Source organism: Oryx dammah, unplaced genomic scaffold, assembly GCF_014754425.2.
Source record: "Oryx dammah isolate SB20612 unplaced genomic scaffold, SCBI_Odam_1.1 HiC_scaffold_11, whole genome shotgun sequence".
Taxonomy (NCBI): domain Eukaryota; kingdom Metazoa; phylum Chordata; class Mammalia; order Artiodactyla; family Bovidae; genus Oryx; species Oryx dammah.
The window spans coordinates 31202412-31226069 of NW_024070195.1; the positions used below are offsets into that span (position 1 = coordinate 31202412).

The following is a 23658-nucleotide window of genomic DNA, read 5'->3' on the forward strand; positions in this document are numbered from 1 at the left end:
CTGAGCACCCTGTCTCATGCATCGAACCTGGACTGGCGACCTGTTTCACATATGGTAATATACATGTTTCAATGCTATTCTCTCAAATCATCCCACCCTCACCTTCTCTCACAGAGTCCAAAAGTCTGTTCTTTACATCTGTGTCTCTTTTGCTGTCTTGGCATATAGGGTCATCGTTACCATCTTTCTAAATTCCATATATATGTGTTAAGATACTGTATTGGTGTTTTTCTTTCTGACTTCACTCTGTGTAATAGGCTGCAGTTTCATCCACCTCATTAGAAGTGATGCAAATGCATTCTTTTTAATGGCTGAGTAATATTCCATTGAGTATATGTACCGCAGCTTTCTTATCCATTTGTCTGCTGATAGACATCTAGGTTGCTTCCATGTCCTAGCTATTGTTAACAGTGTTGTGATGAACATTGGGGTACACATGTCTCTTTCAATTCTGGACAATATGCATTTTTGAGATAGGATGGCATGAGGTGTGTCATCCCCCCAGCCATAAAACAATTGATATGAGTATTGGTTTGTTGAGCTATTAGTAGCCCAAGGTTTGAGAAAAGAAAAAAAGTTAGTCATAGGTGGAACCATTTCGAAGAAAGGCAAATTCCAAAGCAAATACATAGTTTTATTAACATAGCTTAAGAAAAACATTTCCATAGAGAAACCACCTTTTAATATTGTATGGAGAAGGGGAAAAAAAAATCTGACACTAGTAGTTTATTTCCTCCTGCTGCTTAAGGGAGAGATAAAAAATGTCTGACGTTTGCAGCCTATTTCCTCTGTTTGGAGACCCCTGGCCTTCCTGCCTGTTACCCTCTCACTTGGATTCTCTCAGTGACATCCCACGAGATAGATGAGGATTCTCTGTGGGGCTTATTCATCGGCTGTTGCTGGGACAAGGTGCTCACTTAGACATGAGGCAAGGCATTTCTGTTGTAACCTGAATTGTGCAAAGATCCATGGCTCCTTTTATTAAATTGGATTCTTTCCCTCTGGTTTGACTTCTACTTTCTTAGGGCCAGGCACACAAAAAATAATATATCCTCTTTTAGAGTTTGAAGGTTATGGATGTTACTCAAAAATTCTTGCCTGTGTTTTCCTGTACTGTGTCTCCCCAAGATCCTGTTTCTTAGATGACATGACTTTTAACCCCTTGGTCAGATGGAGTCTTTTCCACTGGAAAAATCTCCAGTTTTTCTGTCCTAAGTGGTACCCAGAATCGAAAGTGTTGGTTTCTCCATGTTGAGAGAACTCAAAATGTTATTATCAGAACTTTCCTAGTAGTCTAGTTGCTGGGAGTCTGTCTTCCTGCCAGTACAGGGGACTCAGGTTCGATCCCTGGTCTGGAAAAATCCTACATGCCGTGGAGCAGCTAAGCCTGGACCACAGTTACTGAGCCTGCATGCCTAGAGCCCACCTTCCACAACAAGGGAAGCCAGCACAATGAGAAGCCTGTGCACCACAGCAAAGAATAGCCCCCGCTTGGCACAACTAGAGAAAGCCCACGTGCAGCAACAAAGACCCAGTGCAGCCAAGATGAAGTATACATAAATAAAATAAATTTTTAAGTGATATTATCACCCCCACCACCCATTCCAAGATAGTGTTAGTCCTTTTTATAGATCAGACATCACACTATTAATCGGGTGATTTTACTTGACAGTGAAGCCAGTGTGAGCATCTCAGTGGATACTTATTTTTATTTTTCTTGCCCTGGCTCTCTGCTGCATTCATGTGCTTATGTGTGATTTCTCCTTCCTTCTATATCCAGTTTAAGACTTTCTAGATCGGAACTCCTATGGGCAAAATGCCTGGCTCCCTAATCTCATGAGCTATACTCCATTCCTAGAAAGGTGGGGGTTTTTTAGGATTCGGTAATTCAAAAATCTGCCTCTCATGCTTATTGATAATACTGTGACAATGATATCCAGCAGAATCAGATGTCTCCTTGAGTTTTCTTCCCCAGTATGTATTTAATTATACCATATTTTAAAAAGTTGTTAGGAATGAAAAGTGGGAGTTTGGGAAAGATTAATTCCTTGGGCAGAAACCCAATAATGTCTAGACCATCTAAGTTTATTGGAGAGAGAGACTGTATTCACTTATTTATGCCACAAATATTTATTCAGTTGCTACTTCTTTGATGCTGAACAAGTATCTTAAGTGTCCAGTGGCTCATCTTCATGGTAGGAACCATACTGTCTTAATTTTAGGACTCAATGTCTGTTTGATAAGTTCTGTCATGTTATAGGAGGATCTTGGATAAAATCATTTTCACGTTATAGCAAAGTAATGAAATCATTGAAAACTTGTCTCTCTCCAGGTTTCCCCTTCCAATAAAATGAGTGGAATTCAATCACTTGTGTTCTCATTGCTACTTACTTGGTAATATTTCAATAAACAGTTCTTTTTGCTATTGATGGTGTTTGGGGATGGGCAGGTTTTTTTTTTAATTACTTGCTTTTGCCTTATGAATATCATTCCTTTCTAATGGCTCTCCAACCACACCCATAGCAAATACTCAGGGACATCCCTACTTGTTTCTCATTTTAGTGACGTGAGCTTAACGTCATGGACATTCACTGAAGTCTGAAGCTTGAATACACCCTTAATAGTGGTAGGTGGCCCCCTCTGTAGTGCCAGTTCCTCTGCTGCTGATGAGCCTATGTATAGTAATAAATACTTTAATCCACGTATTATTCTGGAGGTTTCAAAAGACATCCACTTGCTTCCTCTCATTTGCTGTTCACAGTAGACAAGGCCACGGTTTTCTCCATTTTGCTCACATGGAAACCACAGCCCCCCAAGCATACAGCTTACAGTGGGACCAGAACACAAGCAGACCCCTGAGGCTCTTTCTAGTGTTTCATGAAGATGTCTCCTCTGCATCTAAAGAAGTTTTGAGGTTCTCCAGGGGGAGACTTTATATTTTAAAAGGGAATAGTGGTTTCCCTTTTCCACAGGCATGTAATGATGGAAGCACATCCTTTCTAAATGTCAAACAACAGAAGAATGGTTAAATAAATTATGACAGATCTATACACTGGGATCCTATGTGGCTATTAAAATTAATGTTTGCAGAGAATATGTAATGATACAGGGGACTGCTCTTGGCCATGTCAGTGTGGGATACGAAACAGCAAGCTCTCGATTTTGTTTCAAAATTATACATAACAAAAACAGTGGATCTGAATATACCAAAATATTAGCCAAGTTTCTGGATAGTAGGATTATGGTTTACTTTTATTTTCTTTTTATATACATCTCTGATTTTTTCAGTTTTTTCTTCAGTGAACTCATGTGATCAAAAAGCATACATCTTAAAACATTATGTTAATTATACTCCACAAATTTTTAATTTTAGCTGCAGAAATTCTTTGAATGGTTCTTGTTATATCTCATTTTAAAAATTACATTGGAAATGAATGGGTTAATTTTTATTAGTAGTATATACATTTGAAATGAATAATGAATTGTTAGTATATGTGTATGTGTGTGCATATTTTAAAAAAATTTAATTGGAGAACAATTGCTTAATGATGTTGTGTTGGTTTCTGCTGTACAACATAATGAGTCATCCATAAGTATACCTATAAGTATACCCCACCCCATCCCACCCAGTGTATATATTTTAAGTTGGTTGTTGTAATGCATTTGCTGATCTATTATTTCTTGACAATGAGTCCTTTTCCCATAATTCATTAATTCAGTCAAACATCATCTTGAGGGCTTTCTAGATGTACTAGCCTGAAGATACCTTGGGTGAAGGCTGTTCAGTCTCTGCTCTCAAGAAATACCAGTCTGGTTGGAGAGACAGTAATCACAGTGTAGAATGAGCAGTGAGAGGAAATACATGCATCGAACCTGGACTGGCGACCTGGAAGGATGCTAAATTCGTGGGTGCTGGAGGAGGTCAGGGAGCGCTCCTGGAAGAGATGCCTTTTGAGCTGAAAGCAGCTGTTCTCTTTTGGATGACCAATCTCAGATTAGAAATAATGACCACATAAGTAAATCTTCTTAAGCTGTGTAGGCAATTGTGGCTGGAATTCTTTTTAATCACCAGCATCCTCCTTTCTTTCTGTTTATGTGAGTTTGCTAAAGGTTAGTAGCAATACCAAAGCATAATAGTTTTCCTTTGTAGTGAGCACAAGGATGTGCTTTTATAGTATTTCCTAGTATTATACATATCCTTTTATGAGTGACTTAAATAATGACTTGATCACTTGTTTTCATTCTTGTTTCATTCCTCAGCCTCTTCCTCCTTGGCTGAGGGAGGCAGAGAGGTTTTTGTTTCTGTTTTATAAGGATAAATGGAGTCATAGAATGATCAACTGACTTCTCCAAATTATAAGGTGAGTAGGTAATGGAACTGGAAAGAGAAACCAGGGTTTCTTTGTTCAGAGCTCTGACTTTAAAAATATTTCCCCTTGTAAGTAGGATAGGTTGTTTGCCAAAAATGCATTCACCTTTTAAATCTTTACTGAAAGTAATGAGCTTAAAATAAAGTCTCATGAAGGTAATCGTATTGTTACAGCTTAGAACAGAAGTTAAGGCTATTTGAGTAGATTAAAATGAGTCCTGAGTGAGGCTTAATATTTGGCCTATTTAATTAATTTGTTCAGCAATGGATTTTAATTTTCTTTGGAAAAAAAGAATAATTGAAACATTCTCAGACCCTTTTGAGAACATTATGGGATCCATTGTGATTAATTTTAAAAATGTTAACTAAGAAGGACAGACTGAAAAACGAGATCAGGATTGACAATATCTATATTTCATGATACTGGATGATTATAACTTTATTATCAGAAGGTTTTCTTTTGATCCATTGATGTGAATACAGTGGGCCCTTGAACAACACGGGTTTGAACTGTATAGGTCCACTTATCTATCCACTTATTTTTTTTCATTAAATATATACTATAGGATCTGGCGGTGGTTGAATCTACAGATGTGAAATTCTGCACAAGGAGGACTGACTGTAAAGTTATGCTTGAATTTTCTGCTGTGTGGTTGGTTGGTGCTGCACCCCCCCTCCTCCCACCCTTGTTTATCTTGTTTACAGTTTACCCACAGGGTAAACTGTAAAACTGTCTGAATGTTCTTAGTAATTATTTTTACTGTTAAAATAATTGTTGTTCAGTTGCTCAGTCTTGTTAATACTCTAATAATAAATGAAAGTTAACATGCATATCACACTGTAATATATTACAGATATTCAGAAAATATATGAAGCAACAGTATAAGTGAATATGAAGGGAAGTAAACACTTTGAAGTATTTTATTGATTTTTCTTCTAATTAAAAATATTCATGTATTTTGGATTCATTGTGGAATAAAATAAAGCTTAAACCATGTACCATATTTTTATTGAAAATAAGTATTTGATTTAAATACAGAAAATGTTGCATTAATTGGGGTTTTGAGAAACTTAGAATACAGGAATAGTTCTATTATATTTTATACAGAATGATAGTTTTATTTTCCACAATTGTAGTGATCTGATTTTTGAATTATTATTTCAAATTCTTTAATTTTTAGCTCCTGTTCCTAACCAACTCTAAGATTTTATCTGTAGTGCACCTTTTATATTGCCATCAAGCACTGTTTATCAGGATGCCGTTTGGACATTTTTCTAGGAAAAATGAAAACAAAAAACACCCTCATCAAAATACTACAGAGTTCAAGAAAGATATAAGTGCGTGCTCAGTTATGTCTGACTCTGAGAGCCCATGGGCTGTAGCCCACCAGGCTGCCCTGTCCATTGAATTTCTCAGGCAAGAATACTGGAGTGAGTTGCTGTTTCCTCCTCCAGGGTGTCTTCCTAACCCAGGGACTGAACCCGAGTCTCCTGCACTGGTGGGCAGATTCTTTACAGCTGCGCCACGAAATACAGAAACCCATATTTGTCTGGGGATCTAGAATCGTGTCTTAACTAAACTGGGTGAGGATGGAGTGATATTTTGCAACACTGCCTTCCTGATTTCACCGTGAGATTCTGCATTACTGACACGGGGAAAAATGGAGGATGATCCTGCAGCCACATCGTAACCGCCAGGCAGTCATACCTGGGTACCCACGGGCAAGTTATTTCACCTTTAATTAGTGATGTGTGAACAGAATAACATGATAGGCATGAAAATAGATCCAAAATAAAAGTGTAGATAACTGTCATTGAAGTATGCAGGAAGGCTGATAAAATCTATTGGATTATGTATCAAAAATTGGGAAAACTCTCCCAAGTGGCTGCAGTAGGGTAAAATTTTGAGTGTAAGGGGTGATGAGATAATAGAATGATGATGGAGCACAGATAAGTGAGATTAAAACTGGAACGCTTCATATTTGGGTTGCTGAGGGAGAACAATCTGTATACCATGGATCAATTAGGATAGTACTGATTTTGTGTGTGTGTGTGTGTGTGTGTGTTTATTTTACTTTAGCTTTACTGGGTCTTCATTGCTGTGCGAGGGCTTTCTTAGTTGTGGTGAGCAGGGCCTGCTCTCTCCTTATGGTGGCTTCTCTTGTTGCAGAGCTCAGGCACTAGAGTGCATGGGCTCAGTAGTTATAGCGCGTGGGTTTGGTTGCCCCTCGGCATGTGGAATCTTCCTGGACCGGGGATCAAACCCAAGTTCCCTGCATTGGCAGGTGGATTCTCAACCCCTGGACCTTCAGGGAAGCCCAGTATTGATTTTTTTAAGATCTGGTGTTCACAAATTTCTCAACGTAATTATCATAGGCAGAAGAGGGTATCTGTGAGTGTGTGTGTGTATGTGTATGTGTGTGTGTGTATGTGTGTGTCTTCTCATTGTGAATAAATGGTTAACCATTAGAGTTATCCTGATCAGGATTCAGGTGGTCATGAAATAGATTGTATTTCCTTAAATGTAGACTTGTACTAATTTTGATCTGCTTCATTTCTTTGGTATTGGAGAGTGAATTCTAGTGCCAAACTCCCTGAGTTTGAAGCCTAGTCATGCCATTTTCTCATGGACCCTGTCAAAGTTACTTAATTGTTCCTCAGTTTTCCACTCTGTAAAATGGGGATATATGGGTACCAACCTCGCAGACTGTGGTGGAGAGTCAGGAGGTCAGTTAAGGCATGTAAATCATTTAGAATGATTCCTAGAATTCAAGAAATGATAAGCATTAGTAGTTATGGTTGTGGTATTGTATTCATCATGTAACTTATCAAAGCACTTTATGATCTGCATTTTTGAGTCCATTTGATTCTCCTAAGGAAGCAAGGCTCAGGGAACTTAGGTAATTTTCCTAGGTCCCCAGTCCAGTAAACACTGGACATCTGGGCTAGTATCTCTAGCCTCAAATTCCAGTCCTGCTCAAGTGGGGCTTTTTCCCATAGCAGAGACTGGATTCTTGCCCAGAAACAAATTTGTCTGGAAAGTTGTAACTTAGAGATCAAGGGGAATCTGTCCCAGATACTCTAGCTATAAGGAATCAAATCCTACTCTAACTCACGTCCATTTCTATATCCTCAGGAATGAGGGGAGATTCTTACTTCATTGGGATGAGGAGCCTGGGGCAGCAGGGCCACATCCCGGAAGATGGAGGACTCTTCTTGCTCTGCTGCATAGACAGAGACTGGGCTGTGACTCAGTGTTTCACGGAGGAGGCCTTTCAAGCCATCACGGACTTCACCGACCTCCCCAACTCACTCTTTGCATGCAACGTCCACCAGTCGGTATTTGAAGGGGAAGAAAGCAAGGTAAGAAGACTTTCTGCTCCTGACATTGAAGGAGATGCAACATCAGTCCCTCAGCACTTCTGTTGCTCCTTTGTGGTTGAGATTTGGAAGTTTTTGAAAATGTTTACTTGGTGCGCCTCTCAGCATGCATAGCAAGAGCAGAAAAGCCTGTTCTATTATCAGTTGACATTGAAGGTATACATGACAAGATTATATGAGAGATTCCATTGAATCAGATCTCATTGTCTACAACTCAGAAGTCTGTCCAACAGCAAAAGAAAAATGGCTTTAGAAATAGTGATCGCAGGAGATACACCCTTGGTTTAGGAAGCAGATGTTGTTAAAAAAAAATAGTTTTATTTTCCTGTATTATTCTGCCCCAAACTTAATTTGCCTTTCCCCAAACAGCACAAGCCCTCGTTTACCCCTACTCTTCCTGCAGTTTGATGACTGACCTAAACATGGCTTCTTAAATTGGGCCGCAAGTCTTGCAGCATTTATTAGAAAGGTAAATTGGTTGGCCATCTGAGTCTTGCTTTGCTTGCTGATACCACAGTAGGTAGAATTGTTTTGGGTGTGTTGTAAGAATTTGCTTGAAAATTCTTAACCCCTTGATTTGAAATAATTAGGGAATGAGGTTGTCTATGAACAAGCATTTTCTAGAAAATGAGGCTTCTGTTTTAAGAGCAAACTTGATTCAGTGGAGGTATTCTTGGGAGTCAGTAAATATTCCTTTCAGAAGTATTTGTAAAGTTCACTTCGGTTTTCTCTGACCTTTTAAGAGAGTCTGAATGGATCAAACCTTACCTTGTAAATGTGGATTTCTAGTTGTAAATATCCACTTTAGGCTATGTTGTAAATCATGGCCAATATTTTGAGGGTAGGAAAGGGTCTTTTTTTCCTGAACTAAAGTATGGTTCTGTGTGAGATTAAGGGTAGGATTTATGATTGCTGTTTCATAAACTTGAGCTGTTTTTGCCAACTGCTGAAGTCCGATCTCTGTTTCCTGAACACGGTTACTGGAAGTTTTTGTTCTGGATTTTATTGGTTTTGTAAGCAATCCTGATAGCTCAGAGAATTAGGAATTATTTCAAGCTGTATAAAGATACTCTTATAATGATATTATTTTATAGTTGAGCAGTTGAAATGATGAGCTAAAAACAGCCTGAAGTCCAAGGAATTATATGTGGTTAGAACATCCAGAGCTATGATCACCAGACTATTTGAAGTAAGAAAATGGCATATATCCTCTTTGAAAGAAACTACAAATTTTGCTCTTGGCTTATAACCTGGTTATAACACAGATCATTGTTTATTCAGAGCAGGTCATCGCCCCCTGAAACCTACCTGACATTAACTATGAAACAAAGGTCTGTATTTTCTGGTTCTGTCATCTATTTAAGTATCAACAATCAGAAGGATCTTCCTTAGAGGTTTAATGAGGGTTTTGACTCTTTCTTGATAAAATACTTTTCGATCAGTTAAAACAAAAAAGATTTAGGAAAGAGCCAGTCTCATTCAAGGGTTCAAGAATGACCGATCAGCCGAACCAGAATCGGTTGCATTGAAAGACGGAGACTTGGGGAGAGTTCACAGGAATCTGCCCACATCTATTTTGATATTCTGATCTGTGATTGAATAATGGATTACTAAATATGCTCATTTAATTTGTATATGAAGTTGGTACACCGCAGTTTAACAAATAGGATTGGGCTTTAAAATGACCTTGCTAAAATATTGAGGTGAAATCAATATGATATAGTTCCATGGAATAAGTTTCAGATGATGTAGCTCACATTTTTATAGCTAAGGAGGTGAATTTTCTAATTGGCCAATGTCTACTTAATTAAACTTATTAAATGAGACAGGAAGTCTTTCACTTTGGTGCAGTTTTTATAGCTCCTATTCATGGAGAGTCTCTGGGACGTCAAATAATCTGATCCAGATTCAGTTTTTATTTAATTATATGATCAGAGTTTAGGGTGACAAAGCAAGATAATCAGATACCAAATAAATGGATAACAGAGGCATGATCACTGCGACTACAGGAAAATAAAATGTTTGAGGAGCCTCACGCCTCCCAATTTTACTGCCACATGTTTTCCTTCTCATTCTAGACTTTTCTGTTCTTCTCTTTACCTCCACTTTTTCACCCACTATCTTAATAAAACTTACTTGTCCTGTACGTCATTCTCTCAGAATATCCTTCCCACCGTGTTCAAAGTTCATGAATCTGAGCCAGGAATTCTAATGATGGTAATCTTTTCCAAAGGGTGGACATTGGGGGCACTGTTAGGGGAGATAATTTTAGGTAGAGGGGAAAAAAATCAAGAAAGCTTTCTAGCACTTGTATCTGCCTGTGGGTAAGGCTGGCCATGGGGATTGTCTAAATTATTTGGCTTTGGGAAAATGCCTTCAGAAGCCTGCAATTATCAGAGAGATAAGATATCAGAAACAATGCTTGGTTTTCATCTCAGAGATCCAAGTGGGTAGATGTTAACTTGTTTTGGTGAAGTTCTTTCTTTTTAGGCAAGCCTACTTTTTTAAAAAGGATATATATATTTTTTAATGTGGACCATTTTTTAGAAGTCTTTATTGAATTTGTTACAATATTGCTTCTGTTTTATGTTTTGGTTTCTGGCTAAGAGGCGTGTGGGGTCTTAGCTCCCCGACTAGGGATCGAACCTACATCCTCTGCACTGAAAGGTGAAATCTTAACCAATGGACCACCAGGGAAGTCCCAGCATATCTACTTTTGATTCATTGTTTCTTGATTCATATCAAGAAAACGAGTTTAGCTTGTTTGCTGCAATTATTATAAAGCATACATTTTAATTTCTTTGGCTTGGTGGGAATTAAGGCTCTTGCTTTCTGACTATTATGATTAAGTCTTGGCAGCAATCTCTATTTTCCCATTTGTCAGAGACACTTTTCCTAAGCCTTTTTCCTTTTTGGGATAGTTTGGAAAGTACTGACTTGGCCTGCTCTTAATATAGGTAACACCATAGGAGGTGATCTCCTGGTTATGTTGCTTCTGCTTATCAGCGTGATACATGTTCTGATATGCTCATTTCTGCCAACCTATTTAAATCCTAAGTTCTGACATCTACAGAACATTTTTCTTTTCAAACAACTTCATGAGGCCATGATGTTGACTCCGATTTTCTGTTAGGCAGAATTCTGTGAGATTGTATTTTGATTTGCTGCTTCTGCGAGAAGCGAGCACATACCTCAGTGTGGTTCGTTGTGGTCCAGATGGTTGGGATTTGTTTATATAACACAAAGGAGAACCAGAGCTGGAGGAAATTGGCATCTGAAACCAATAAATGCAGATTGCTGTTTGCATGCTATAGCTTGCAGCATAAATATTTTTGTATCAAACACATTTAGAACTGGGATCATCACAGCAGGCAATACCTATAAGTTATCAGGGGTCGTTAACCTTTGGCATTTCCCCCTGGCTTGCCTTTCTGGATACATCTGGGCTGCACCAGTCATCTTAAGACAGATGAGGCTGGAGAGGCACCCTGCAGGCTGCTGTGTGTCTGTGCTCAAGATAGATAAGGCTCTGCTCCATGGGACGTTGGCACTCATTGGTAGCTAAAGGGGAACAGTGCACCAACCACCATAAAATTCTCAGCCAGATTCAGTTTATTAAGGGGAAGCCTGAAAGGTGAGTTGTTATTGGCTTCCAAAAATTTTGAATTCATTTAGTTCAGTAACAACAATAATAGTATCAGTAGGAAGCCTTACATAGCATGAAGCAAGGGGCTCGGTACTCTTCTGAGCCCCTTGCTTTCTAGACATCAAGCCTGTTAATCACCATGACTACCCTAGAAGGGTGGTATCTTTCTGCCTTTCCACCTCCTGGGCACGTGGTGGGGTTGTGTTCCCTGTACCACTCTTAGCTAGTTCTACCCAGTGTATAAGCAGAACTGATCTGTGCCACTTCCGTGTGAGGCCTTTAATCACCAGTGTTGGAAGAATGTTCTTTTCACTCCGCTCAGGTAGTTGGCATTGTGCCAGGCGTGCCTTTTCAGGCAGTCTGGTTTGTGGACTGAGGACAAGGATGACCCAGGGCAGGGTCCTGGGTGCCCTTGGGATAGACATACAGAGTGACAGCATCAACAAGGAAAACCTTTGTTGCTTGAAGCCACTGAGATTTGGGGGTTTGTTGTTAGAATATAGCTGAGTCCACCTAGGTTGATACTGCGAATATGATTATCCTCATTTTCCAGATGAGGGCCCTGAAGCCCAGAGAGGTTGCCCGTGATTTCACAGCTGGAGTGGCAGAGCAAGAATTCAAACCTTCCGAGTCTGTGCTGGTAAACATTATGTGACAGTGCCTCTTCATACGCAAATATTTCTTGAAAACAGGTACGATGCTTGGCTTTGGGGACGCAGTGGTGCACATAGACTCCCTGAACTTCAAGTCTACCAAAGCAAACAATTCAAATCAGAAAACAAGCATAATCAATCTGTGATGCTAAAACCGAAAGAGCATTTAATACGTATTTTCAGCTGTTACTCACTGCCCTATATCCGCATGCGTGCACACGCACACAAGATTTTCTTGTTTTTGTTATGTTTTGTTTCGCTTTTTAAATAAATGAGCATTTCATCCAACTACTTAAAGACGATATCCTACCAGAAAGGGCATAAGATCAGAGGCCTGTTAGGCTTCTTGCTTCTCATAATTGGAGCATCTCAGTGCCTTGAGGGTGGCTGGAGTGACTCTAGGTTCAAAGATGTGTATCTTTCATTCAACATCACCACTAATAGAATACACCAGCTCCTTCTAGAGCTCAACTGAGGACGCAGTGACCTAGTCAACCCTGGCAGCGTTGTGAGGTCACCCTCAAGGATTTTGGAAGGTGAATCTGTTGATTTGCAATTTTTATTTGATTCCCCACATAGGATTTGCCTTTAGTCTGTAAGGGGATGTAAATGTTCCCATTGTACTTTACAGCTGCAGGCCCACGATCTCTTTATCTGCTGTACCCAAATTTGAAAAGCTCTGGAAATTGAGACTTCATAACCCATTTTAAGATGAAATCTCACTTGACCTAAATCATTCAGACTCTAACCAGGATTGATGAGAAGCTTCTTCTAGTGTGAATATTCATCCATCTCTTTGCAAAAATATTCCTGTCTTTAAGCAACGGGGACTGCCCCAGACTTGATGGATCATTACATAATGTGAGGCATGCGTGCCATGTTGTGTTCTAAACCCCTTAATTCTGAATTTCAAACATAGCGGGTCCTAAGAATTTCAGAGAGTGAGTTGTAGACCTGTAAACTATATAAAAATGCACCCACAGCCCATGTTCACCAAGAAGAATGAATGTATCCCTGAAATCTGAACTGTCATGAACAAGGACAATTAAATATTTTTTTCCCCATAATGAGATGCTTGTGTTGATTAGAGATAAAGGGCATATTGAAGACAGAACGGGCTCATTCAATTTGCACGCCTGTGCGCTAAGTCGCTTCAGTCGTGTCTGATTCTTTGTGACCTTATGGACTACAGCCTGCCAGGCTCCTCTGTCCATTGGGTTCTCCAGGCAAGAATACTGGAGTGGGTTGCCATGCCTTCCTTCAGGGGATCTTCCCCACCCAGGGATTGAACTTATGTCTCTTATGTCTCCTGCATTGGCAGGCAGGTCCTTTACCACAAGCGCTGCCTGGGAAGCCCTTGTTTAGTTTAATAATAATAATAATGATAATAGTAATGGCAGCAGCTGGTTTTTAGACATTAAGCCCTTTAATTTCCATGGCAACCCTGTGGCATGGATGCTGCATGGCTGACCTTACTGAGTCAAACTCTGACAGTCTCTGAATTTCCTTCTTTGAATGTCTGCAGTTGAAAGCTCTGACTTTGACCTGTGGTCACTACTCATCCTGCCCTCATCCTTTGCCTGGTCCTTGACTCATGATCTGTTCTCAGTCCAGAGAAAAGACTCCTGGTCCATCAGGGAGATAGACATTGTTCCACGCTCATGGTTTTCTTAACTCAGAGCAGCTTCTGTTGTAAAATATTTATGCCGCTCCCACATGTTTTGCTTCTCTTCATTTGGATTTTTCTTCTGTATACCGTGAAGTTCTAGAAGGCAGTCAAAATTTGTATTCTTCCTCACTGTATTTCCATCACCTAGCTGGATCTCAGGCATCATAGGTGCTCAGTCAGTATTGAGTTGGACCTCCACTTCATTGGTGACTAAAAGAAGGTATAGAGGAATGAATTAGCCAGGATGGGCTCATTAATTAGAGAAACAGCAAAGAGTTGAGTGAGGCCTCTGAACATTTAAGTCTAGTTCATTATCCACCATGCATTGGGAAACATCAGTTCTAGAAATAAAGTTGGCCATTCATCAGTACAACGTTCAAGTCAAAACATGTAAGACAAAGAGATCTCAAGTGATTTCATAGCAAGATGCAAATTAAATGTCAATGCATTGAATCCATATCACTCTTACAGTCAAGATATGACACATATGAATAAGCCTGTTTTGTCAGTTTCTGGTATTTTAAGCTTTTAGAGGCAACTGACCTATTTAGTGGGCTTCCCAGGTGGCACTAGTGGTAAAGAACGCACCTGCCAGTGTGGGAGACACAGGAGACGTGAGTTTGATCCCTGAGTCGGGAAGATCCCCCAGAGGAGGGCTTCTTGGAGAATTCTCCAGTATTGCCTGGAGAATCCCATGGACAGAGGAGCCTGGCAGGCTACAGTCCCTAGGTCGCAAAGAGTCGGACACGACTGAAATGACTTAGCATGCATGTACCATGACCTATAAGTAAGCCAAGAGAGTAAAATAATCTTAAACAAGTTTATTTCCATAATGACTCCTAGAAAAGAAAAGGGAGAAATAAGAGAAAAGGCAGCAAGGAAAGAAGAAATCCAGTGCTTTAGAAGACCTTGGGAAACTTGTTATAGGGATAGTTTAAAGCTGATTGAAAAAAAAAAACACTCATGCTAAGGATATGTAGCAAAGGATGAACAATCGGATAATAATTTACTATAGTTTGTGTTGCTGAATATAGCTTGAAAGAAATGAAGTGGACTGTTGTGACCTAAGGATGGGAAAGGGATAACCAAGCATTAATTTTAAATATTAAAGTAGAAAACTTATATTAGATCCCGGATATTCAAAGAATCCTTAGGAGTCTCACCATTTCTCTTGTGTCATCCTTGGTGACTTTGACAGATTTGCTTGTTGTTTTCAAGAATGTTTCAATTGTAAAAAGGCAGTTCCTATCATTTAGCTCAGTACATTGGTTCTGTTTTTTCTCTGGAGGAGGACTGGGAACCATAATTAGTCACCGCTAATCACTTGGGGACACCTGCCAGATGAGAGCCCAGCATGGGCCAGATTTGAAAGCTGTTGCAGGACACTCCCTGGAACCGTAACCTTTCTTGAAGTGACTAAAATATTCCAGAGGCATATTTAGTGGCTTGCTTCCCCACAGCACTGAGTGACTCCCCTGGGGCTCAGGCGCCTGACAAGCCATTCGAAATGCCCCACTTAACAACCTGGAAATAATTGAGGCAGTGGGAAGAATTAAGCCCGATGCACAGAGAGCCGGGAGTATTTGGTTTCTGTGCCAAACAGTGGGTGAGCGTGTATTCCTGATGCCACCCGGGGAAAAACGGCTGCCATGTTCTGATGAGACTGGGATCCTATTAAACAGGGACTTGGCACTTTCTCCCCCTTTTGGAAAAATGAAGGTACTTGGAACCCAAGTGCGTATGGTTTTCATCAGAGCTACTGAGCCTGTTCAGTGACTCTGTGACTCTGGGCAGACGCTGTCTCAGGGCACACCGCCTGTGGCCAGGCAGGTGAATTTGTGAAAATGCTCTGTTGATGGGGTCAAAAAAGACCTGACCAGCTGTGGGTGGCTCGGCAGGTGGAGGGCAGGCTGGATTCCATCCTCCTCCACTGTCTTCCTGGACCCGAAGCCCTTGAGAAATGCACAGACAGCTCACCCGTCACAGTGCATCCTACACCGTCCGGCTCTGGACCTAACCCGGGCGCTGACAGGGAGGCAGGAGGGCCAGTGAGAGGGGAATTGGGTTCAGATGCACTTGAGTCCAAATCCTGCCTCTTCTGCATTCTGCTTGCGTGATCTTGACCAGTTTAGTGTCTCTGAGTCTCAGTTCCCTCTTTGATGAGCTGGGTTCACTGTCCCTTCATTCTTGGTTGGTTATGTGATTAAACAGGGAGACGTGGACGGAGGAGGTGGCCTTAGACGAGATCTTTTTGGTAAACACTGGTCTCTTCCTCCCCACCCAGGGAAAGCTGGGACTGCCTCTGCTTCCGGGAAGGAAGAGCTTTTCTAAAAACATGCACACCTAGATGAAAGAAAGGTTTCATTTACCCACCTCTTTGCATAGTCCTAATGATGTTTTGTTTTATATCATAGACTTTGTCGAGAAAGTTCATCTCAGTTTTTGCCACAAGAAAGCTGTTTCTGCATTTGCTGTAGGACACGTGTGGTTCACTGTTGCCCATATAAGGTTCAGGGGATACGTTTCACTTAGAATACAATGCCAAGAAAACTGTTGACTCTGAGGAACTAGTATTTTTCTCATTAGAGGAATTATGTAACTTGTATAATACTTACTTTTATGTAACTTATATAAATCTTAATTTATCTGAGTTACAGAAGTCTTCCCAAGGAGCTCAAGATAAAAATTGTTACTCAGGCATAGCCACTCTATTTATTCCTACTGGTCTTGATATTCTTTTTCTCTTTGTATTAACCTGTTTGTAGGTATAATGTAAAGCATTTTTCTGACTTCTGATCAAATTTTATTCATATTTTACATTCATATGTCTTATGAAACAATCATCTTTCAACATGTAAAGGAGGCTGGTTGGGAGTCACTAAGGTTTATTTTGCAGATACTTGAAATTCCACTATGAACTGAAAAAAACAGTCACCTAAATTAGTGGATTCTATATCTTTAGAATAACAAACACATGTGCACATTTTTTTTGCTGTAACTCACATTATTTGGAAGAACAGTTTTTAAACATCTTCAAAGGAGAAATGAGACTTGGCAATCAAAATTAACAGCAGCATCTTCCACAGCACGTGAGGTTTGTGTGTTTTTAGAAAATCACCTGATCACATAACTTTTTCAAGTTTGACTATTGAAGCTAACTGTTATGCTACTATTAATCTGTGGGAAAATGAACACTTATAAGCCTTTTGAGGATATGTGTATTTAAGGTTGTCCTTTTACTACTCTACTTTTAAATCCTAAAGTCCTAGAGCCAAACTATTTCACAGGAAGTTGCTTCAGTTTCAAGGCTGGAGATTTTTCTTCTTTCCTTCAAATAGACTATTTTCCTCCTCAGTATTGTGTTCTCTCCAGTTGCAAAACTTGGAACAGAAGTCCATTTACAATGAATCACTGTGTCAGTGAAGTTCAAGGCATTGTGAGGAGTATGGAAGAGGAAGGAGCTTAGCTCTTCAAATAGCCTCTTGAAAATTTTAGAGAAAAGAGAGTCTCAGGGTCAGAAATTTGGCACTGATAACTCGCTTTCATTACATTTTTTTCCTGCAGATTGTCTTGCTGTACACATGGGAGGATGTGGCCATGGTGATTTATTTATTTTGCATATATATTTAACACAGTTTTTTTTTCTTTTCATTTTGTATTGAGTTATAGCCCGCTGATTAGCAATGTTGTGATAGTTCCAGGTGTACAGCACGGTGACTCAGTCATACATATACACGTATCCATTCTCCCCCAAACTCCCCTCTCATCCAGGCTGCCACGGAACATTGAGCAGAGATCCCTGTCTGTACAGTAGGACCTTGCTGGTTATCCATTTTAAATGTAGCAGAGTGTGCATGTTGATCCCAAACTCCCTGACTAGCTCTTCTCCCCATTCTTCCTCCAGGCAACCGTAAGCTCGTTGTCTAAGTCTGTGAGGCTGTTTCTGCTTTGCATTAATAAATAAGTTCATTTCTGTCATTTCTTTCTGGATTCTGCTTGTGAGGGATGGCATACAACATATCTCCTCAGTCTAACTCACTTCGCTCAGCATGACAGGGCCATGGTGGTTTAGGAAAAAGAGGAGAAAGGGGCTCTCCCTTGGGTTTCCCCAGCCGGCCTTTGCCCTGCTCTCTGTCGACAGCCCCTGGCTCCAGTGGGGCTGACGGTCATCTCTGAATTCATATGTCTGAGCAAGTAGGGTCCCTTTCAAAGGGCCCCATTTTTGGCATCACTGATAGTACATTCTTTGCAGTGTTTTGAGTAGTGAAAAGCCTTTGTAGTTAAGGTGGATTTGAGGTTGTGGAAACACGTCACTCAGAGCTGTGTACAGTGAGTGACTCAGGTGGGTAACCCACTCGAGTAAAAACATTTTTATTTAAAAAACAACATGTACAAAGCATCGGAATGAGGAATAGCTATAAAATCAGAGGAATGACTCTCTGCTGGAGCTTGGGACTCTTGGGAATTTCAGAAATGCATTACAAAGGTACGGCTGCAATAAAGTCACCTTTTTGAAAAAGAAACACTCTTGATTTTGAAGGCCGTATGAAAAAGAAATGTAAAGTATATCTTTGGTAAATTTTATATTGATTATATGTTAGAATGATGGTATTTTGGGTATATTCAGTTAAAGTATATTATTAATCTTAAAAGGAAACAGCTGCACAGGTAAAACTTGGTGCATTGAATAAGAAGCAGAGTTGTTTCCTTATGCCTGTTCATAATGCCCCCAGCCCTGACTCTCAAACCCCCGTCTCTTGCTTTGTGGAACAGAGCAAGCATCACAAAAAGAGCCTGGCTCAGTGATGTAAGGACCATTCTATCTGCCGAGCGTCTCCTGCAGTGGCCTGGAGTCTTTTGGAACGTGAAGGTTGTTTTCTGATCAAGAATTCCCTTGTAGGAACTTCCTTGATGGTCCAATGGTTAAGAATCTGCCTGACAGTACAGGGGATGTGGGTTCAATCCCTGGTCTGGGAAGATTGCACATGCCACGGGGCAACTAAGCCCATGCACCACAACTACTGAGCCCATGCTTTAGAGTCTGTGCTCTGCAACAAGAGAAGCCAGCACAGTAAGAAGCCTGTGCGGCACAACTAGAGAGGAGCCCCCACTCACCGCAACTAGAGAAAGCCCACGCAGCAATGAAGACCTGGAGCAGCCTGAAAAGAGCTCCCTTTTTAATGAACATACCCTCAGGAGATATTAAATTCTAAGGTATCCTTAGGGCTTCCCTCATAGCTCAGTTGGTAAAGAATCTGCCTGCAATGCAGGAGACCCTGGCTTGATTCCTGGGTCGGGAAGATCTGCTGGAGAAGGGAAAGGCCTCCCACTCCAGTATTCTTGGGCTTCCCTTGTGGCTCAGTTGGTAAAAAAAATCTGCCTGCAAATGCAGGAGACCCCAGTTCGATTCCTGAGTCGGGAAGATCCCCTGGAGAAGGGAAAGGCTGTCCACTCCAGTATTCTGGCATGAAGAATTCCATGGACTGCATAGTCCACGGGGTTGCAGAGTCAGACATGACTGAGCAACTTTCACTTTTCACTTTCAAGATATCCATAAGATATACCCTACGATATCCTATGATACCTAATCTACAAACCCAGGGCAGGCCAGTGACCTGTGAATATGCTAGCAAAGGGGAAAGTACTGCCTTAAGCAATCCACTCCATCCATCCACTGATTATTTAACAATTATTGAAGACCTACCGTGTCCCCAGTATTGCTCGTAGCCTTGGGAGAACAAAGACTGAATGAGACACAAGGCTCACGTCACCTGGTGTTGACTGGGGTCTTGTAATTAGAGGACAAGTTGTCTGGAGTAAGAGGTTGAGGTGGATGCAGGATGATATAGGAGCCCCGGAATAGGCCACCTTATAGGGGAAGAGAAGACTCTGGAACTTCAGGGGTAAATTTCTGTATTTTGTTTGGAGCTCTGCCTTGCCCCAGCATCTCCAAGTGGACCCACCGTCTGCCATGGAGCTTGCTGGCCACAGTGATTTGAGGACAGTGTCCTTCAGACCCGCCTCTTGTATCATCACCATTGTTGTCCTGTCCCACAGGGCCTGTTCGGACAGGACCATTGATAACTGACCTGGATAAAGAAACGACAAACTGCTCCAGTGTTCTTGCCGGGGAAATCCCGTGGATAGAGGAGCCTGGTGGGCTAATTAGTCCATGGGGTCGCAAAAGAGTCGGATACGACTTAGTGATTTAACAACAACAACGGTTGATGAGTGAGGGTGGCAGAGGGGAAGAACTGACTTTGACTTTGGCAGGAGCTTCCTCTTCGCCAAGTTCATCCAGCCCTGGAGACAGGCATGGCTGGATGGCCGCACGGATGGAACGTTCTGTGACCCACCTGTCCCCGTTTTCTCCTCCAGCGTGCAAAATATTTGCCTTCCTCCTAAGAGGAACTGTGAGCTTGCTTATTTTAAAAACTGCAACCTGCGAGGACAGAGGGTGTTCTCTGACAACATTACATCATTGAAGCCTCTAGGTGTTGAGTCATCATTATTTTTAGGCAGCTCCACGCTTTTTTTGGTTGTTCTAAGAATAGCCCTTGTGTCTGGACTCTACAGAAAGTCACCTCAATACCGATCCTGTCACCGCTCCAGAGTGGCGATGGAATGCTTTCTGGATTTCCAGGGCACACATTTTAGAATTTTGCCTCCCAAACCTTCTGCCCTTTTAGGTCTGTAGTCAACGTGATAACTTTGTCAGATGCTATGACTTGCATTTGGGTCACACCTGTGTCAAACATACTTATTGTTGTAAGACAGCAGCATGAACAACAGAGTAAAAAGTGTTTGCTCCTCAAATGCTCCTCCCTGTCTCCAGCTCAGTGTCCATTTGGTTTGTGAAGCCCTTCCTCAGTGACGTCACTCAGTGTTTCAACATTTCAAGGCCTCTTTCTGTGCCTTCTCTTTTATGGATTAAGTGACTTGAGACCCCTCACAGGCGGGGGACTGCTACTCTTGGCATCTCTGTGGGACCAACTGAAGGAGGCCAAAGTAAATATTACGCTAGGTCGTTAAACTAAATAAGCATATAAATTGTCAACCATATTGCAACGTGATGACAGGGCAATAAAAATGGACTGAGCCAGCCCAGAAATGGGATTTTGCGGGTCAATATCGAGGCTGGTTTTCTCATTGCTTATTGAAGAGCATATGCTCAGATATGATAAATTTATTTTATGTGGCATTTCGAAGCCCATCAGAGCACTAACAGCTCATGAGCCAAGCCAAATGCTGTTCTAACTGTAGCATCAAGGGAAGCAGCTGCTTGGAATAAAATGAGGCAGTTGTTTAATATGGTATTCTAGTGTATCTTTTGTCTCTGGAGGGCATGGAAGGGTCATCACATGACCTGGGTCTAAGTGTGACTGAAAGGGCCAGTGCACGATATGCGCTGTCTGCCGAGTGCAACCCAGAAAGACCAGCCTGCGTTTTGAGCTATAGGTGCTTTAACAAAGTTAAAAGCTTTTATTGTCTCAGAGCTCAAACTTCTTCCCCACCCGGGTCATTTTTGTTGTTCAGTTGCTAAGTCATGTCCTTCTCTTTATGACCCCACGGACTGCAGCACACCAGGCTTCCCTGTCCTTCACTATCTCCCAGAGTTTGCTCAAACTCGTGTCCATTGAATCAGTTCATCCTGTCTCTCTAATTGAGGAAATAGTATATAGTATCTTTGTGATTAAGAGAGCAGCCTCTGGCATCTATCTGTCCAGATCCACTTCTGATTCCTGTGTGCCCATGGCAGTTTATTTCATCTTTCCAAACAGCAGTATCTTCCCCAACAAAACATCAAGTATTTATCTCATAGGTTGCTGTGAGAGTGTAAGTGGTATAATCCAGGATGCTTTGAATTGCAGATGGTCGCTGGTAATAATTTCTGCTCATTGGTCCAATCTTCTGCACTGTGCATCATTTACAACTCATTGGATTTCCTTGCCCGTGGTTGTTGCCTAACTCATCAAAGAGAAGTCTACTGGTCAGCCTCGTTGTCTGTTCTTGCTACCCTCAGGAGAGCTTCTAAATCAAGATGGCAGTGTGGAGACCAGATGACCACCTTTTGAAATCTGAACAAATAGTTCATTCACAGGAACCAGCCTGGAGGAAAGCCCATGTACTATCTCCCCTGTATACAGTGTCTTGAACAGCCATACATTTCTATCCTGCACCAATTAATTGCCATTCTTATGTCCTCATCCCCCAAGACTCACTAGAAAGCTTCGTTTTCTTTACTGCTGAATGTAAAGTTAAAAAGATAAGATGTAGTCATCTGGAATTTGCATTTATATATGGTGACGAGAAGCGTGGTGTGTATTGGGCTTGATGTTACAGTTTAAATAACATTCTTAGAAGTTTTCTGAAAAAACAAGTCAGTTTTGTCTTGTGATTTTCTCTTCCATTTGGTCTATCTTTGCATCGGTTTCCAGAGAAAACTGGATTGGTCAAGTAGTTGGTAAGCAATTACAGTCATTTCAAATTTTAATTTCAAGAAACTAAAGTATACTGAATACAAGATATTTTTTGTCTTGCTGGTGTTTCATCCCTGCTTGGTGCCAAATTTGAGTATGTGTTCATTGCAATTGGGTCCAATTACTTTAGAAAGGATTAACATTTACATTAGAAAGAGAAGGTAAATGAGAACAGAGCCTTTTAAAGTCAGAATATGGTATTTTTTTCATAGTCATTAAGTACATTAAGAGTTTTGCTTAGAAGATTCTTCACTTAATCCAAGCATATTTTTCTAAAGAAAATAGTACAGGAAACATCATAACAAAGTAGATGAATGAAAAGTGTCATTTCTTTGGAAAAGAAACATCATTGCAAAAACGATTTGAATTAGTATGAATGACTTTGTTATAGTTAAGAAAGTGATTTGAAAAAAAATAATTCTTTGGAAAATCCTCTCTAATTGGTATAGAGAGAATGATAGTTAATGCCATTTATGGTAATCTTTTAAAATTTCCTTTAACACAAGTTATCATTCATGTAATACTAATTATTGGTTGGCACAAACAAAGTGTGAGGATTTATATTCTGATCTATACAGAAATGTCATCATTAATAAATAATGCATTCTAACAGCATACTTAATTGTCAGAGGTTTCATTGCCAGGAATAGGAATAATATGGGAGGCCTAGAGCCTCTTGTGGCCTGATATAGTCCAAGGTTTCTCCACTTTGGCACTATTGATATTTTGGACTGGTCATTCTTTGTTGCAGGCGCTTCCCTGTGCATTCTAGGATGTTTAGTCCCATTCTTGGATTCTACTCACTAGATTCCAGTACACCCCTGCTAGTTGTGACAACCAAAAGTGTTCTCAGACATTGCCAAATGTCCCCTTGGGGACAGAGTCACCCTGGTTGATTGTTCCTAACCACAGACTAGCTATCTGGGAATTTCTTAATACCCATTCTAGGATCTCATCTTAATGGAAAAGAATCTTTTGTATGGGTCCCTAGGAGCAGCAGATTCTGTTTCTAAAGAAATTCATCTCTCTGGGTCATCCCCGCGTACCAGCCCCAAGAGAGATGTTGTGGGGAGGGGGGGTGAGAGGGGGGTTCAGGTTTGGGAATGCATGTACACCCGTGGTGGATTCATGCCAATGTATGGCAAAACCAATACAGAATTGTAAAGTAAAATAAAAAATAAATAAATTAAAAAAAATACATTAAGAATTTTTCAAGACTGATGAAAAATGTAAGTCCTCCATCTCATGAAAGGCATCACATTCTATGCATGACAAAGAAATTTATATCTAAAGAATATCAAAGACAAAGATCTAAAAGCAGCCTAATAGAAAAGACAGATTGCATACAAAGAATTGGTTATTAGACAGCATTGTTTTTAACAGCAAAGAAAAATATTACTTCATAAAATCAAAGTGACAAGAGAAAATATTTGTCAATATAAAATCATATACTAAGGAAA

General features: G+C 40.6%; 1 protein-coding gene across 1 annotated transcript in view; it reads left to right on the plus strand.

Annotated features, from left to right (window-relative positions):
• RCAN2 (regulator of calcineurin 2) overlaps positions 1-23658 on the plus strand; it is a 275827-nt gene that overhangs the window by 42330 nt on the left and 209839 nt on the right. Inside the window, exon 2 of the mRNA XM_040249543.1 lies at positions 7506-7732. Coding sequence (XP_040105477.1) covers positions 7508-7732 — 225 coding nt within the window. The 5' untranslated portion in view covers positions 7506-7507. The remainder of the gene's footprint in view (positions 1-7505; positions 7733-23658) is intronic.